Genomic DNA, 16,880 nt, shown 5'->3' with positions numbered 1-16,880 from the left:
CTGAGTTTCTGTGTCTCTGTGATCAGAGGTGTTAAATTTAGGAAAAATTCTGTGTTTGCCTGGGTGGAGAAGTTGCTGAATGTTCCCCTCAGCAGGGCAGGATGGGGCAGCATCCTTGAGTTCATGATCTCTGGATAGCTCTGGCACAAAGTGTCCCTGAGTTTGTTTTTCCCTGGCTTTAGCAAGACAATTTACCCTGCTTCTTTTTCTTTTTTTTATTTCTCAATTTTTTTTTTAAACTTGGATTGGAAGACAGAAATGCTAAGTAGGATCCTGGGTAACAGCTGTATGATCTTTCAACAAGGTGCTTATTTGTTGCCTCTAGCAAAGGGGAGCTGTTGGGGCTGCCAGAACAGCACATACAGAGCTAATTGACAAAAAGCTGGCAGGAAGTTGCAATTTCTATCCAAAGTTGACAAAAAATGGGCTTTGTTCACCTCACAGCCTGTACCCTCTGCCCAGCTGAGATATGCTGTGGTAGCTGCTGTGTGGATATTGTATTTTTGAGTTGCACAAATATTTTCCCAATTTATTATTAAAAAAATTTCCCCAATTTATTATTAAAAACCCTTCCACTTGTGAGTGGCACATAAAGAGGATGAGGAAGGAGTGAGCTGGGAATGCTAATGACGTCTGAGCCCGAATCTAGGAACAAAGGAACAGCCTTAATGCACAAGTCTAGGAGATAGGCTGCTTTTCTCAGGAACTCACTGCGTTTTGTTGGTTTTCTTTCTTCCCTTTCAGGATTCAAGCTCATTCTCCTTCCCCTCTTGCCAGCAAGGCTACAGCTGCACAAACAGGAGGGGAAGAAAAGGGCTATTCTTGCTGGCTGTTTTCAGGAGGAGGAGACCAATGTTCATGGCCTGTCTTTCTGCATAAACTCATTCCCCAAAGATCCTGAAGCTGTCCTCTGTCTTTGGCTCTGCGTGCTGAACAGCAGGTGCTTGTTTTCATAAATACTTCTTTTTCTCCAGCCTTTGAAAGATAGAACTTGAAAGGAGAGTTTTGCTGAGCTTTTCTAGCTCAACTCTCCAGCATCTCCTTGAGTGTTCTGCACTTGCTCCACTCTGTCCATTTTACAAAATGTCAGCTGAGGAATCTGAAACACTTTTGGATTCTGACATTTGCTGCTTTTCATAAGCAAGAAGTTGAACTCTCAACCCTTTGTCTGACACAGAGGAGGAAATCCTGTTAATTCAACTTGCAACTAAGGTGCTACAAGTTATTCCAAGGAGCATTTTGAGGAGGGAGCTGTTCCTGGGACTGACTGTTTTGCATAGTTCTTGATGTTATCTTGTACAGCTACATCCAGTTATTATCACATCACCTCAGGGTTCAGAGGCAACAACTTGTGATTCACCCATGTCCCAGTGCTGTGCCCAGCTACACCAAAAAGGGAAAGTTGTTTTTCATCTGGAGCAGGGAAAGCTGGATCCTGCTGCTTCCAAAGCTTGTTGAGGCTTTGAAATTCAGATAAGCTGGCTTGTGACCTGACTTGTGACCCACCTCCTTTTTGATTCCTGCTTCCTCTCCTATTCTGGGGGACTTTTTAATTTAAATTTTGATCCTTTGACTTTTTTGTCCTCTCTGAGCTCTGCTTGCCACTATCTTTTTTCACAGTCCAGGATGCCCTTTAAGTCTTTAAGCAAATCTCTTTTCATCCTGAACTTCCCCATCTGACCTGAGCCATGGGGCTGTGGCTTTTCCCAGAGTGCCCCCACAGCTCCTCCTTTTTGCAGAGGAGTGGAGTCCATCAGGGTGACCCCTCTCCTGAGGTCCCCAGGTCAGCTGGAGCCCAGCTGAAGGAAGCCTTGGCACTGCTCCTTGGGACAAACACCTTTTCAATAGGCTTTTGTGCACGGCAGGCTCCCCCTCCGAGTGCCAGTGGGGCTGCTGAGTCTTGTTGCAGTCCTTGTGCCAATCATTCCCATTGTTTCTTTGTGTCCCTTTCACATTTTCCACGGCCTGAACTCTTGTCCACAATGCAGCCCACAGACCAGGGCTGCGTGTGACACAGTATCTCCTTCTTGGGAATGTGAGATCAGCCCCAGCTTTCAAAACAAGTGATGCCATAAATGAACTGAGCTGCATTGATTCCTGTAGGTTCCTCAAAACCCTCTCCCTGTTGTTCCTCTTCTTTTATGGTCGAGTGCTGTTTGGGTTTGGGATCTGGCTGGGTTATGTGACTTCCAGAAAACACTTGGGATTTGAGACTAGGCAGACATTTAAGCAGAGACTGAGGATTGTGGCTGAAAACCTGGAAGTTCTGTGAGTGTGGTGTGTCAGCTAAAAGGGCATTTATTGATCAGCTGCATTATTTGGTGGACTCTTGAAACCAAATACTGCCCAGTTTATCTTCCAAAGCAAAGTCCTCCTTCCCCAGGCTCTGCTGGGTGCTTTTGGAAGCACAAAGGGCTGCTCCCCAGGGCAGGGCAGCCTGGCTGATTGCTGTTAATTGATTCCAAGAGGGGAGTGAGGGCTACAAGGAGTGAGGGTAGGGGGGAATCTTGAGCTCAGCTTCTCAATAAAACACCTCTTGCTGCTGCAACTACAGATTAGAGCCACCCCCCAGCACTGCTCACCTCCCAGTTCCTCTGGAGTTCCATTGCTTTCCCATAAATAGCTCCCTTTATTGTTTCCTAGTGATTGAATTAAAATAGCAAACACTACCAGCTCCCAGGCGTGGGGAGCCCGGGGTATTCCTCTGTCTCACTCGAGATCCCACACTTCCCTGAAACCCTCGTGTCTCACCCAGCTGAGACTCTGCAATGCTAAAAAAGCCCTCAGCCTTGTTCCCTGTCCCCAGCTGGCCAAAAGATGTCCCCGACAAGGACCAAAAGGGATTCTCTCCAGGATGCTGCAAAGGTTTATCCCCACTGACTGCTGGGATCACTGGGAGCTGGGATATTTGCTCCCAGTGTGTGCTGCCAAGTACAAGCAGCACTGTTGTGACACGAAAACCCTCTGGGCTGAAGGGTGAGGATTTTACAAGCTCTGGAGAATCCGTCCAGCTCCCTGCTGGTGCTGGGAGGCTGCAGCCTGGGTGGGTGCAGAGCAGCACCGTTTCCCCAGGCACAGTGTAATGCTCCATGCCGACAGCTCAGGCTTTTACTCTGATTGCAGCACCATTAATCCTTATCCAAATTCCCTTGGGCCTGCACAGAGCTCCATCCTGCCTGCAAGGATGCTGACAGGATAACGGGGAGCATTTCCATCAGGCAGCGGTCCTGGGAGGAACATTCCTGCTTCCACCCATGGTTTTTTTTTATGCAAACCCAGCTTTTCTCCTTGCACCACATGGAAGGGCACTGTCAAGCCCAGCTGGTTTCCCTTCTCCTGTTGCCTCCTGCACACAAGTTTTAGCAGTTGCTCATGTCATTCTTCTCCACAGCGGGGTGTTCACTGCCAAAATTTGTGCTACAGCTTGTGAAATGTTCCTGCTGAGCCACAGCCCAGGACGTGTTAGTGAAGCCAAGTGGCCACAGAGGCCAAGCTTGGTGCTGGGGGGAGCTGTGGTTCTGCACAATCTGAGGCCAAAAGGCACTCCCAGCTTCGGAGGGCCGTGTTGATGTGGGAAAATGGGATTAAACTTTGCAGGAGAAGGTGCCAGCCCTGTGTGCCAAGGAGCTGCAGCAGGCATGGGTTTAGCGGGGTACAGCTGCAGCCGAGGAGCTTTAGCAGTAAAGGCTCTGGGTAAATCGTGTCACGAGAGGCAGTGTGTAACAACCCGCACACAATTTTTAAATAAATCACCGTGCTTTTCCTAGAACGAGCTGTGGCAGGTCTATTTTTAACCGGAATGTGCCCAGCCTTGCCCGAGCTCCTTTCTCCGCGTTTTTTTCTGGCTCCCTTCCCACACCACGGCTGTATCAAGGTGAACCGGACCGCCCTGCCGGGCTCTCCCTGCCTGCCCCAAAGCAGCCCCAGCCCGGCTTTGCTCGCCCTCCGTGGCAGGGCAGAGCAGGGCCACTCCAAGGCTCCGCTCCCTGCCCCGATCAGGCTCCGCAGGGACTCTGCCCTCCGCGCCCGGGGCGGCCCCACGCCCCGGCAGCGTTTCACAACCAGCGCCGGAGCCGCTGCCACCGGCGGAGCGCGGCAGGAGCATCCCCGAGCGCGGGCCAAGGTAGCGGCGGCACGGCGGGGACACGTCCTTCATCCCACCCCGCTTCCTCCTCCTCCTCCTCCTCCTCCTCCTCCTCCTCCTCTCTCCCCCGGGACCACCGGGCAGCGAGGGGGAGCGGCTGCCCCGCGGCCTCGCCCGTTCCGCTTCCGTCATGTGAGCGGAAAGAGGAAGCGGCGGCGGCGGCGGCGACCCCGGTGGGCGGCGGGGCGCGGGGGCGGAGGGTCCTGCCCGGGGCGGAGGGCACCGGCCGGGGGAGAACCGGCGGCTCTGCCGCAGCCGCTGCCGCGGTTGCTGTTGCCTCAGCGCCGGGGCCGCTCGGGGGTCCCCGGGGGATAGAGGGGGTCCCCATCCCGCCGGGTCCTCGCCGAGTGTCCCTCGGTGCCGCGGCGCGCTGCGCCCCGCCCGGAGCAGCCCCCGCTCCCTCGGCGGCATCCCCGCGCTGCCACCAACGCCCTGCGCTGCTGCTCAAACTTTTCTAACTCGGGAGTTACGTAAGGCTTCGGGGAGATGCGGCGGAACTGGGGACGAGGCTGGCTGCCTGGCGAGGGGGCCGGGGGAGCGGCGGGAGGGCGGCCGGTGCGTGTGGGGACGAGCCGAGCTGTGGGGCCCGCGCTGAGCTGGGGCCGCCGGTGTCTCCTCAGCGCTGAGCAGCCATGGAGAAGATGCAGCAGATCGTGGGGCGGGCCAGGGCCGCCTTCAGGTCGGGCCGGAGCCGCCCGCTGGAGTTCAGGATCCAGCAGCTGAAGGCCCTGGAGAGGATGGTGCAGGAGAAGGAGAAGGAGATCCTGGCAGCCATCAAGGCGGATCTGAACAAGGTCTGGGTCGGGGAGTTTCTCCCTTTTGCTGTGCAGGGACAGTGGTCGGCCCTGAGGGGAAGGTGGGAAGGGCAGGGGCTGCCTTTGATGTGCTAAATGACTTTTGCTCTTGTTCCCCTTGGCCTTGTCCAAGTGTGGCCTGCAAAGGTCTGCTGCCACCATTTATGAGAAGGAGTTAGTCTAAGGCAGGACTGTAAAGGCAGTAAAGTCAGGTTTTGGGTTCTGCCTCACACACTGAGACCAGCCGTCTTTGTCCAGGGATCCCTTGTCACGGCCAGTGACAGACACCCTGAAGCAGCAGGGCTGTGATGGTGGCTGTGGGAGGTGGGTGCCTTTGCCATCCCTTCCCCAAACTCCCTCTTGTTTCAGTGCGGGCACAACGCCTACAGCCATGAAATCCTGGGCGTGCTGAGTGAGCTGGCCCTCACCATGGAGAAGCTGCCGTCCTGGGCAGCCCCTCAGCCCGTGAAGAAGAACCTGCTGACCATGAGGGACGAGGCCTACATCGGCTACGAGCCCCTGGGCGTGGTGCTGGTCATCGGGGCCTGGAACTACCCCTTTGTGCTGGTGATGCAGCCCCTGATCGGGGCCATCGCAGCAGGTGGGGACCCTGCAGGGCCCTGCTGGGGTGGTGGCTGGGTGTGGGGAGGGGATTGGGGCTCAGTGTGCTGTGTGTCCCTGCAGGCAATGCCGTGGTGGTGAAGCCGTCGGAGGTCAGCGAGAACACGGCTCGGCTGGTGGCTGAGCTGCTCCCGCAGTACCTGGACAAGGTGAGTGTGGCCCCTTGCCTGACGTGACTGTCTGGATCTGTCCTGCTTCCAAAGGGCTCCTGCAGGTTTGAGGCAAATCTATTGCCTGCTCCCTTCAAAGGAGCATAAGCAGGAGGCATAGAAAGGGTTGAGTTACTGTTAAGAGTCCAAAGGTACATTGACAAATTCTCCCTGTGTTTGTGTAAGATGAGCTTACATAACGCTGCTGCAGTGTGACTGCCTTTCTGACACCCATGACCATATGGAGAGGTGTGTGTGTACTTCCCACTGCAGGAGCTGCTCTTTTGGAGCTGTGCTGGGGATGCCCTTCGGTCAGCACAGGTTGTGTGGGATGCTGGTGGTGCCTGGCTCTTCCTGAGAATTGGGCACTGTGTGTTCCATGGCAACATGTCCTGGGTTTTCGTGTCCTGCTGAACTGCACTCATAGGAGGAGGTGTTGTTCCTCCTCCTCTTGCCTGGCAGTTCTGTCATCCCTTGCACTGTGTCACAGAGACAGGCTCTTGCTGTCAGTGCACAGGGCCCTGTGGAGTTTGCTCCAGGGAATTAGCGCCTTCTCCAGGTGGGAGGCAGGAGCAGGGGAAGGAGGCAGCCCTTGGGAGAGCCTGGCAGTCATATGTGCCCTGATTCTTCCTGTGTGGGAGCAGCTCCACAGCCAGACTCAGCCCTGGCCTCAGCCTTCATTTCTTTCAGTTCATGTGGCACAAAGTGGGAAACGAATCTTCATTTCAGGGAAGGAGCAGAGCATATCTCTGGTACCACTATATTTTGTCCCTGCCATGAAGTAGGCCACAAATAAGTCTGCCCTCTGCCACGTGCAGAGCTGCTGTCTTGATGTGCTTTGAATCAAGGTAACTCTCAGGCCCTTGTTTGCCCTGCAGGATCTGTACCCTGTGGTCACTGGAGGAGTTCCTGAGACAACCGAGCTGCTGACCCAGAGATTTGATCACATCCTCTACACGGGCAACACTGCAGTGGGCAAAATTGTGATGGCAGCAGCTGCCAAGCACCTGACCCCTGTCACCCTGGAGCTGGGGGGGAAGAGCCCCTGCTACATCGACAAGGACTGTGACCTGGCTGTCGCCTGCAGGTCAGGTTCTTGCACCCTCAATGGGGCCTCAGCAGCGGGGCACAGGGACATGTCTGGGCCAGCACACCCAGCTCAGGTGCTGGCAGCTGGGCTGAGGGGTGGGGAAGGGACTGACCATGGGGCAAGCATGTCCCTTTGTGCCTTGTCACAGGCGGATCACGTGGGGCAAGTACATGAACTGTGGGCAAACCTGCATCGCCCCAGACTACATCCTGTGTGACCCATCCATCCAGGGCAAGGTGGTGGAGAACATCAAGGCGACTCTGAAGGTGAGGGAGGAGTCCCTTGTGCTGTGGACATTGTCCCAGCTGTCATTTCCTGGAGCTGTGGCTGTTGGAAGGTGTGCTGAGCACTTTTGTTTCTGCTGTTCCCTTTGTCAGGAATTCTATGGGGAGGACGTGAAGTCGTCTCCAGACTATGAAAGGATCATCAACCAGCGTCACTTCAGGAGGGTCAAGAGCCTGCTGGAAGGGCAGAAAATTGCTTATGGGGGAGAGACTGATGAGGCCTCCTGCTTCATAGGTGCTCCTGGCAGCTGCTGTGGAGGGGAGGTGGTGGTGGGTGCTTTGTGGGGTCTGTTTGTCTGTGCCTTCCCTGGGCTGTGTTGGGCCAGGTCTGTGTCCTGCTCATGCTGTTCTCTCATTCTGCCATTTGCGTCAGCACCAACCATCCTCACGGATGTTTCCCCGGAGTCAAAGGTGATGGAGGAGGAAATCTTTGGACCAGTGCTGCCCATTGTGACTGTGAAGAGCGTGGAGGAAGCCATTGAGTTCATCAACCTTCGGGAGAAGCCCCTTGCCCTGTATGTCTTCTCCAACAACAAGCAGGTGGGTGTGGGCTGTGCCAGAGCAGTTGTACATTGTTGAAATGTAGCTCCCTTCCCAGAATGCTTAGTTACATGGTCTGGTCTCTTCTTTCACCCTTTTTAATATTTTGTTTTGTGTTTTTTTCTAGTTAATCAAGAGAGTCATCTCAGAAACCTCCAGTGGTGGTGTGACTGGAAATGATGTCATTATGCATTTCTTCCTGTCAACTTTGCCTTTTGGTGGTGTTGGTAAGTTACTGGAGCTCCTTAAGAGTTGGGACTTAGTACACAGTGTGCCCCAGAGAACAACAACTCATGGTTTGTGTCTGGGTATCCCCAGCTCAAGCCTCTGTGCAGCTCCTTGAGCCTCCTACAGCTCAAGAGTCTCTGTGCAGCAGATCTTGATAATAATTATAATTTCTGTGAGTGCAGTAGGACAGGAGCCAGGAGGGAAAAACCTTTGGGTGTATTTTTGGAAAGACTGAAGCATTCAGTGCAGCCTGCTGGAAAAGGTGCATTAAAACCATTAGCTGCAATCAGAGTGACTGGTGTGAATGAGGTGAGCAAGAAGAAGGTTGAGTACAGATGGACATCACAGAGACTGAGAAGTGCTGCAGGGGAAGGCTCAGTTGTCCTCGGGTGGGCAGAGTTTAGGCTGGCTGAGCCTGAGGAGTGAGCTGCCTGGCTGTGTCCCTCAGGGCACAGCGGGATGGGCGCCTACCACGGCAAGCACAGCTTCGAGACCTTCTCCCACCGCCGCGCCTGCCTGATCAAGGACCTCAAGATGGAGAGCACCAACAAAATGCGGTACCCACCTGGCAGCCAGAAGAAGGTGGACTGGGCCAAGTTCTTCCTCCTGAAGAGGTTTAACAAGGCCCGAATTGGGCTCTTTGTCCTGGCCCTGCTGGGGGTTGTGGCAGCAGTGATGATTAAGGTGAGTTTTGGGTCTTTGCTGTCTATGTCCAATTTACCTGATCTGTTCTTTGCAACTGCAGCCCTTTTGTAAAGCCTGGCCTCTTTTTCTGTCTTGAGATTTGTAATATCTGTCCCACATTAAATTCTTACCCTCTCACTCTTGCAAGCTCTCTGTAGAATAGGAATATTCCCGGAGAGATCTCCAGGCTGCTCTACTCCTTGTTGCTCTTCCCTGGTAGGTGACCCCCGTGGGATGCTCCCTCCAGAGGCAGAGGTTGGTAGTTTTGGGCTGGTTAGACGTGGTTTCCATTCCAGGGCTTCCTTCAGCAGCATTTGAGCTGCCTCACAGCCCAGAGAGCTGCAGTCTGTGCCGTGGCACCCTGGGGAGGGAAGCTGTGTCCCAAAGCCAGGGTCTGTGACAAGCTCTTGTTCCTCCTCGCCCATTGCAGCCCCTGTCTGACCTCAGCTCAATTATTCCCATTTCCTCCCTTGTTTCCAGCAGGGTAGTGCGGAAGGGTGGGATGTCCTCTCCTCTCTGCAGGAGGCAGAGGCTTGCAGGAGGCTCAGGATGCCTCCTGAGGTGGAGGAGCAAGATCTGAATCTCTGAGTGTGATCACTGCTGGTTGTCCATGTCTGACAAACCAGTCACTGCATGTACCTTCACTGGCTGCTCAGTGGGCTTTACTGAGCTTGAGGGAGCAGCTCCTGAGGGCACAGGAGGAGGCAGGTTGGATCAGGACTGTGCCCTTCAGTCTGTGTACCTGCTGCTGCAAGGAGACACTCAGGAGCCCAACATCCCAGGGGAAACAACCTGCTCACATAACCCAGGAGGAGATCTAAGAGCCAAGAACTGGCTCAGGCCTTGAGGCAGCAGCCAGGGAGGCAGGCCCTGTGTAGGGCAATGAGGGGGGAAACTCACGGCATCTTGAAATCCTTTGGGTTTCTCAGAGCCACCAGTCTGTGCTGAAGAGAAAAGCCCTCTTGGTTGTGCTGGCTGTGCAGAGGCTGGGCTGGCCCAGTGGGTGGTAAGGAGGAGCAGGTTTCAGAGCACTGCTGTTGCTGTCACAGTGAGGTAGGAGCCTTTTTCTTCTCCTGTGTGTAGACCTAGTTTGAGGTTGGGAAAAGCTTTATGAGTGAATGTGGGGCTGAGCCAGAGCACGATGTCTTCTCTGGCATCTGAGATAACCAGTGCATGCTGAGGGGCAGGAGAGCTGCACGCTGGGGAACCTCCTGCCTGAAGGGGCTTTGCTTCAGGCTCTTCTAGAAGGGGAATTGGTTTTGTCTCAGCAGATCCTTCACAGGACCTTGGTGTTGTGTTTTGCTTTCACAGGTGGTTAACTGATGAAGAGAGGAGAAGGCACCATGTGCACGTCATACTCTGGGTGCTGGCTTTGTGTCTGTTTCCTTAAGCTGGGAAGTCATTCTTTTCTTTTGTTCTGGGTGATTTCAGTGAGCTGTCGAGCACACAGAGTAGCCTTAGAGAGGCACTAACCACGAGAAGGCTCAGATTCCTGTTTACTTAAAAGCCATGCTGGAACAAAGGGACCAGTGGGGACAAGCTCTCCGAAGAAGGACTGCAGAGCAAGGAGTTCCAGTCCCTACCTCCACCCCGTGCCATGCAGAGCTTCCAGGGACACACAGTGCCCTGCACCAAGCCACTCACCTTCCTTCACTGACCAACAGGAGCTGAAGTTTCAGCAGTCCTTGGGTTGATGGTGTTTTCCCTGCAGTTTTGGGGATGTTCTGAACACACAACCTCTTGGTGACAAGCCTGTGCTGCCCCATGCATTTGGCCAAGAGTGGTGGCTGTGAACAAACCCAGTGAGGTTCCCCTTGCCATTTAATTGAGGTGAAACATTCTCACAACTCTGCAATCCAGAATCATCCCCAGCTGGTCAGGGGCTCTTTGCTGGGTTCTGTGTTTCATCATGTGCCTTTAACAGTTATTTAGCAGTTAGAAAATTCCAAAGGTGATGGATGCCTGTGCTGCCTGTATTGTGCTGATAAGTGTCTCATGTTGGAGCAAAAGAACTTCCAGGCCTGTTCAGAGAAGTAGAAATTATAAATACCTCGTGGATTAGCCCAGTCCCACACAGCCACTTGTTTTTTCCCTGTGGGATGGGAAAGAATTGGAAGAAAGTGAGAAAATTTGTATGTTGAGATAAAAATAGTTTAATAGGTGAAGTGAAAACTGGGCTTGCAGGCAGATCAAAGCAAATTAAGGAATTTGTTAATTCCCCTCATCAGGCAGGTGTTCAGCCATCCCCAGGAGAGCAGGGTGTCATCACACCTGGTGGTGACTTGGGAAGACAAACAGCAGAACTCCCAATGTCACAAACCCAAAACAGCACCATCCTTCTATGAAGAAACACAAAAATTAACTTAATCCCAACCAAAGCCAGTACAAAGTGTTACTGGTCAGGTTCGTCCAAGAGAAAACAATTACTGGAAGGTGTGTGTGCTCCTTCGTGTTTGAGCTTCTCAGAATTCTGTAATCTTGCACTGGGGCATTATGTGGGGCTTGTTCTAGCTTGGGGGAAGGATGCTGAAGGAATTGAAGGTGAAAGAGCCTTAGAACTATTAATGTTAAACTGAAAAATTATTACTAAATGCAATTAATATACAGTAGAAAATTATATTTACTGTGCAATAAGTGGGATTTCTTCATGTCTGGTGAAAATCCATGTGCTAAGCCTTTTTGATGATACACTTTGCAAGCCACTAAATAAACACTGAGAATTTAAATAATACACTGAGTGTGGTAAGTCCTTGCAGTCTCCTGAGGAATCCTGCTCTGCTGGTCCCAGCTCTGGCCATGGCTTGGCTGAATGGCACACAGGTGTTGTGAGGTGTCCCTGGCACCTGTCTTGGGCACTGAAAACACTCCTGGAGACAAGCAGGGAGCCTGGCTGTTTCCCCCTCTCAGATCCATGCTGGATTTCCTGCCACCTGCCTGCTTGGGGTCTTTTAGATCCCGACAGCAGCTGTGGCACGTGGGCCAGCGTGGGCAAAGCCACGTGGTCTCTGCCATCCCACACCAGGGCTGAGTCACTGCCCTGGCTGGGAGCAGCCAGCCAGGGCACCACAGCCCAGGACAGGGTTGGGTAAAGGGCATCTCACACCCAGCAAGAGCCCTGGGCCAGGGCCAGCTCTCCCGTGGGAGGAGATCACCCCTGGCCATGGCAGGGGAAGGGCTTGTGCCTGCTTGCACTCGCCACAGGAGGCTGGTGGAGAGAGAAGCTTCTCTGAAGGTAACTTGCTTTTTTTCCTTCGTTTTTAAATGAGTCACTTGTTTTCTCAGGCTGTGTCACGCAGCTGTGGCAGTGGGTTGGGAAGGGCAGGATTTAATCGTCGTAAGGGGATCTTGGTGTCTTGGTTGGTTGGGCAGGGAAGAAGGACCAGATCTCTGGTCCTGACTAAAGGGTGAAATGCTGCTCCTGGGAAGCAGGGTGAAATATCTGCAGTTTTGTTGTTTTTCTGTGAAGATATGTGAGGGCCTCAGGGTTATGGGGAAGATGGGTGCAGGCCAGATCTGGGCACGCAGCTGGCTGCCCACCCAGGCCACGGTCATCTCTGTGTTTTGGCTCCTTGGGAACTCTCCTGTGAGGAGAGGGTGGAGTGGCTGGTGGGTTTGAGACTTGGAGAAAGCACCCTCAGAAGAGGATCAATCAGCAAACCCCAGATGGCTCTGAGAGGTGCCCTGTGCCAGTGGAACAGGGCTTGGGCGCTGTGAGCCCTCAGCACTCAGCTTGAGAGTGGGAACCCCTCAAGAAGGACAACATCCCCCAGCCATGCTCGGGGTGGGACACTCACGGAGGTGTTCCCAGGGTTCTGCAGCCCTCCATGGCCCTGTGCTGAGCTGGGGCCACCGGTGTCTCCTCAGCGCTGAGCAGCCATGGAGAAGATGCAGCAGATCGTGGGGCGGGCCAGGGCCGCCTTCAGGTCGGGCCGGAGCCGCCCGCTGGAGTTCAGGATCCAGCAGCTGAAGGCCCTGGAGAGGATGGTGCAGGAGAAGGAGAAGGAGATCATGGCAGCCCTCAAGGCCGACCTGAACAAGGTGTGTGTTGTCAGGGGTCCCTCCCTTTTGCTGTGCAAGGACAGTGGTTGGCCCTGAGCAAAGCAGGAAGGCCAAGGGCTGCCTCTGCAGTGACAAATGGATTTTATTGTGTCCCTCACCATGGAATTGCATGACTCTGACTCCCCAGGGTGCCATGGTGGCTGTGGGAGGTGGGTGCCTTTGCCATCCCTTCCCCAAATTCCCTCTTGTTACAGAGTGGGCCCAACGCCTACAGCCATGAAATCCTGGGCGTGCTGAGTGAGCTGGCCCTCACCATAGAGAAGCTGCCGTCCTGGGCAGCCCCTCAGCCCGTGAAGAAGAACCTGCTGACCCTGAGGGACGAGGCCTACATCGGCTACGAGCCCCTGGGCGTGGTGCTGGTCATCGGGGCCTGGAACTACCCCTTTGTGCTGGTGATGCAGCCCCTGATCGGGGCCATCGCAGCAGGTGGGGACCCTGCAGGGCCCTGCTGGGGTGGTGGCTGGGTGTGGGGAGGGGATTGGGGCTCAGTGTGCTGTGTGTCCCTGCAGGCAATGCCGTGGTGGTGAAGCCGTCGGAGGTCAGCGAGAACACGGCTCGGCTGGTGGCTGAGCTGCTCCCGCAGTACCTGGACAAGGTGAGTGTGGCCCCAGGTTGGTCCCCACAGTTCTCTGTGCCACAGTGATGAGATGGGTGGGGGTGACCCTGACATCCCTGCCCTGCAGGATCTGTACACTGTGGTCACTGGAGGAGTTCCTGAGACAACCGAGCTGCTGACCCAGAGATTTGATCACATCCTCTACACGGGCAACTCTGCAGTGGGCAAAATTGTGATGGCAGCAGCTGCCAAGCACCTGACCCCTGTCACCCTGGAGCTGGGGGGGAAGAGCCCCTGCTACATCGACAAGGACTGTGACCTGGCTGTCGCCTGCAGGTCAGGTTCTTGCACCCTCAATGGGGCCTCAGCAGTGGGGCACAGGGACATCTCTGGGCCAGTACGCCCAGCTCAGGTGCTGGCAGCTGGGCTGAGGGGTGGGGAAGGGACTGACCATGGGGCAAGCATGTCCCTTTGTGCCTTGTCACAGGCGGATCACGTGGGGCAAGTACATGAACTGTGGGCAAACCTGCATCGCCCCAGACTACATCCTGTGCGACCCATCCATCCAGGGCAAGGTGGTGGAGAACATCAAGGCCACTCTGAAGGTGAGGGAGGAGTCCCTTGTGCTGTGGACATTGTCCCAGCTGTCATTTCCTGGAGCTGTGGCTGATGGAAGGTGTGCTGAGCACTTTTGTTTCTGCTGTTCCCTTTGTCAGGAATTCTATGGGGAGGACGTGAAGTCATCTCCAGACTATGAAAGGATCATCAACCAGCGTCACTTCAGGAGGATCCTGGGCTTACTAGAAGGACAGAAAATTGCTTATGGGGGAGAGACTGATGAGGCCTCCTGCTTCATAGGTGCTCCTGGCAGCTGCTGTGGAGGGGAGGTGGTGGTGGGTGCTTTGTGGGGTCTGTTTGTCTGTGCCTTCCCTGGGCTGTGTTGGGCCAGGTCTGTGTCCTGCTCATGCTGTTCTCTCATTCTGCCATTTGCCTCAGCACCAACCATCCTCACGGATGTTTCCCCGGAGTCAAAGGTGATGGAGGAGGAAATCTTTGGCCCAGTGCTGCCCATTGTGACTGTGAGGAGCGTGGAGGAAGCCATTGAGTTCATCAACCTTCGAGAGAAGCCCCTTGCCCTGTATGTCTTCTCCAAAAACAAGCAGGTGGGTCAGGGCTGTGCTCCCTCCTGGAAGTGTCTCTGCACAGCTGGATCCTGACTATGGCTGATCCCAGACACAGCATTCTGCAGGGTCTGTGGCAGTTCCTTTTCCATGTAAATTGCACCTTTTGAGGGTCATGAGAGTCCCCAGAGCTGCTGGAGGCTCCCAGGCTCCTGCTGAAGGGCTCTAGGCTTGTACATCTCCACCACACAGCTGGGTGCTGCTTCCTGCCCTGTCTCCTGCCCCCGTTTCATGGCTCTGTTGTGCCAGCTCAGGAATTCAGGTCAGGGCTTTGCTCTGGAACAACAGCCTCAGGCATTTTGGGTGGGAGGGTTGAGGAGCACCTTGGCCTGAAGCCTTGTCATTCTGTGCCTGTTCCAAGTGGGCAGATCCTATCCTTAAGTGGTGTAAACTGGCCTCTCTCATGGATCAAGGCACAGCCTGTGCCCCCCACAACGGGGGATGGAAGCATCACCTTGAACCCTCCCTGCTGTGGTACATGGTGGTGTCTCTCTGATTTGTCTGTGCCGCTGTGTGTAGCTGATCAGACGGGTGATAGCAGAGACCTCCAGCGGTGGCATGACAGCCAACGATGTCATCATGCACTCCGTGCTCCCAGAGCTGCCCTTCGGCGGTGTGGGTGAGTCCCTGCTCCAGCCCACACACCTGCACTCGCTCAGCAGCAGCCTCTGACCCCACCCAGGAGCTGTCTGCCCGTTTGGCAATGCCAGCTGCATTTCCCGTTAGTGTCATTTTCTGGGGCGGGTTGCTTTGTAAAAAGGCTCATTGGTGTTTTGGTTGTTAGGCCTCTCAGTGAGGGAAGAAAACCCCCTGGCTCACACAAGGTTCTCCTGTGCTGGGGTGTGGGATGAATTTGTCCATGTTGAGATTCCACAGCTGCTGTCAGGCTCCTGTGGCAGAGGTCACCTGGCTGTGGGGACAGGGCTGAGGTCTTGGGTGTTGCTAAATGTCCTCCTCGTGTCCAACTCCTTGAAATCACAGGCTCAGCTCCTCCTGTCCCCAACCCCTGTGAAAATTCTGTGGGAAAAGCAAGGCTGGCCCTGGGAGGCGATAATTGGTGTCATTAACTTTTTAAGGGTGGGTTCACACAAGCAGCTCAAGGCGGGTCCTCGCTGATTTCTGCCAAGTTAAAAAAGCTGCTCTTTGCTCCTTGGCCCTGAGAAGGAGCATGACCAAGCTTTCCCTGTGTCCTGGGGGCTGCCAAATGAGTTTGGGAAGCTCAGGTGTCCCCGTGCCTGGTGTGAGCTGCCTGGCTGTGTCCCTCAGGGCACAGCGGGATGGGCGCCTACCACGGCAGGCACAGCTTCCAGACCTTCTCCCACCACCGAGCCTGCCTGATCAAGGACCTCAAGTGGGAGGTTGTGAACAGGCTGAGGTACCCACCTGGCAGTGTGGAGTTGATGCACTTGGCCAAGCTGTTCCTGCAGAAGCAGTGTAACAGGAGCAGAGTGGGACGGTTCATCTCGGCCCTGCTGGCCACTGTGAAAGCTGTGGTGGCAAAGGTGAGTCTGGGGCTCTGCTGTCCCTGCTCTGTCCCCTGAGCTCCTCCTAACCCTTCACCACCCCGTTCCTCTGAGCTCTGCTCCCTCCCTGGAGGACTCATCCCTGTTTCTGTGCCTTTCCAGGTGTTGTGCCCCCACTGAGAGGGGTGATGGGCAGCCAGCCCTTGGACCCACTGCTTGCTCCTACTGCTGAACTTTTCCTTGCTGCAATTTCATTTCTTCCAAGGTAGCCAATGCACTGAAGAGGTAGAAGACAAAAAAAATGCACCCAAAGCAGAGACACCCCAAGTTAAAGGCTCCAGCTCCTGCTGAAACAGGAATCTATCCAGACCTAGTCAGTGGATCATGCCTGAGCAGTGAGTGGCAGAGGGAAGGAAACAGCATCCACCCTGCTTTGTAAACAGTAGCTCCTCTAAAAACTCCTGGGAACGTGGGAGTGTTTGTCACAAGGGTATCTAAACAAAGCCAGTCGTTACTGAGCCTGTTATCTCTGTAACACCTCACCTGATCCCCAGAGGAAGCTGCTCATCACAGCGACAAGCCTGGGAAATGAGCGTCTCACTGCAGGGGACAGTCCGGGCTGGTTGTCCCCAGAGCAGAGGAAAGGAGCCTCGAAGAACCTGCAGCATCTCATCCTCGAAGGGCCTCATCACCAAATGGGTGATGCTCCTTGCAGGGAAACCACCTTTAGCCATCCAAGGTGTGGCAAAATCCACCTGAGCTGTGGCCATGCTGTCCCAAGGACCTGAGAAGTGCCAGGGACTGTTGTGCTGCTGTATTTGGGGTTACTGGGGCAAAGACAGGGGCACTGCTGCAACTGGAGTCCCAGGTCTTGGGCATGCTTGGCCAGAGTGGCAGAGCAGCCACAGCCACCTCCTCTGTATCTGAATTTTAGGGGTTTGTTAATTTATTGATAGTCTTTTACCTCCAAACTTGTAACTGAGGGCTGCCCTTGACCCTTGCTGAATAAAACCTTTATTCTGCTGCAAAGGCCACCTGGGGCAGGGTGAGATCCATGTGTGGGTGTTCCCTGTCTGTCCCCAGCCCT

At 54.5% G+C, this 16,880-nt stretch overlaps 2 protein-coding genes across 8 annotated transcripts; both read left to right on the top strand.

Moving 5' to 3' along the window:
- The first annotated feature begins 3,981 nt into the window (after positions 1 to 3,981).
- LOC135283453 (aldehyde dehydrogenase family 3 member A2-like) lies at positions 3,982 to 11,265 on the top strand. Of its 6 annotated transcripts, none has more exons than XM_064394281.1 (12): positions 3,982 to 4,123; positions 4,765 to 4,938; positions 5,308 to 5,539; positions 5,623 to 5,708; positions 6,587 to 6,795; positions 6,947 to 7,064; positions 7,176 to 7,317; positions 7,456 to 7,622; positions 7,750 to 7,849; positions 8,299 to 8,534; positions 9,464 to 9,587; positions 9,846 to 11,265. In XM_064394281.1, the coding sequence occupies exons 2-11, from the start codon at positions 4,777 to 4,779 to the stop codon at positions 9,542 to 9,544; spliced, it is 1,533 nt and encodes a 510-aa protein (XP_064250351.1). In that variant the 5' UTR covers positions 3,982 to 4,123; positions 4,765 to 4,776; the 3' UTR covers positions 9,545 to 9,587; positions 9,846 to 11,265. The 6 variants fall into 6 exon arrangements, with proteins under 6 accessions (XP_064250351.1, XP_064250349.1, XP_064250352.1 ...); XM_064394279.1 differs by lacking the exon at positions 3,982 to 4,123 and adding an exon at positions 4,222 to 4,317; XM_064394282.1 differs by lacking the exon at positions 3,982 to 4,123 and adding an exon at positions 4,332 to 4,614 and having other exon boundaries at positions 9,966 to 11,265.
- A 343-nt stretch (positions 11,266 to 11,608) lies between these two features.
- On the top strand, positions 11,609 to 16,822 carry LOC135283580 (aldehyde dehydrogenase family 3 member A2-like). 2 transcript variants are annotated; one of them, XM_064394514.1, is made up of 11 exons: positions 11,609 to 11,766; positions 12,399 to 12,572; positions 12,788 to 13,019; positions 13,103 to 13,188; positions 13,277 to 13,485; positions 13,637 to 13,754; positions 13,866 to 14,007; positions 14,146 to 14,312; positions 14,850 to 14,949; positions 15,597 to 15,832; positions 15,956 to 16,822. In XM_064394514.1, exons 2-11 carry the CDS (start codon positions 12,411 to 12,413, stop codon positions 15,971 to 15,973), a joined length of 1,470 nt encoding a protein of 489 aa, XP_064250584.1. In that variant the 5' UTR covers positions 11,609 to 11,766; positions 12,399 to 12,410; the 3' UTR covers positions 15,974 to 16,822. The 2 variants fall into 2 exon arrangements, with proteins under 2 accessions (XP_064250584.1, XP_064250585.1); XM_064394515.1 differs by lacking the exon at positions 11,609 to 11,766 and adding an exon at positions 11,946 to 11,964.
- Positions 16,823 to 16,880: the final 58 nt, after the last annotated feature.

Source organism: Passer domesticus, chromosome 19, assembly GCF_036417665.1.
Source record: "Passer domesticus isolate bPasDom1 chromosome 19, bPasDom1.hap1, whole genome shotgun sequence".
NCBI classification, from domain to species: domain Eukaryota; kingdom Metazoa; phylum Chordata; class Aves; order Passeriformes; family Passeridae; genus Passer; species Passer domesticus.
Note: the sequence above shows the minus strand (reverse complement) of the source record. Positions and strands in the feature narration are given on the sequence as shown.

Coding starts and splice junctions, on each gene's coding strand:
- LOC135283453 (XM_064394281.1), top strand. CDS start 4,777: ATGGAGAAGATGCAGCAGATCGTGGGGCGGGCCAGGGCCGCCTTCAGG. Junction 7,623..7,749: donor TCTTCTCCAACAACAAGCAG/GTGGGTGTGGGC, acceptor GTTTTTTTCTAG/TTAATCAAGAGAGTCATCTC. Junction 8,535..9,463: donor TGGCAGCAGTGATGATTAAG/GTGAGTTTTGGG, acceptor TGGGTTTCTCAG/AGCCACCAGTCTGTGCTGAA.
- LOC135283580 (XM_064394514.1), top strand. CDS start 12,411: ATGGAGAAGATGCAGCAGATCGTGGGGCGGGCCAGGGCCGCCTTCAGG. Junction 13,755..13,865: donor ACATCAAGGCCACTCTGAAG/GTGAGGGAGGAG, acceptor TCCCTTTGTCAG/GAATTCTATGGGGAGGACGT. Junction 14,950..15,596: donor GCTGCCCTTCGGCGGTGTGG/GTGAGTCCCTGC, acceptor TGTGTCCCTCAG/GGCACAGCGGGATGGGCGCC.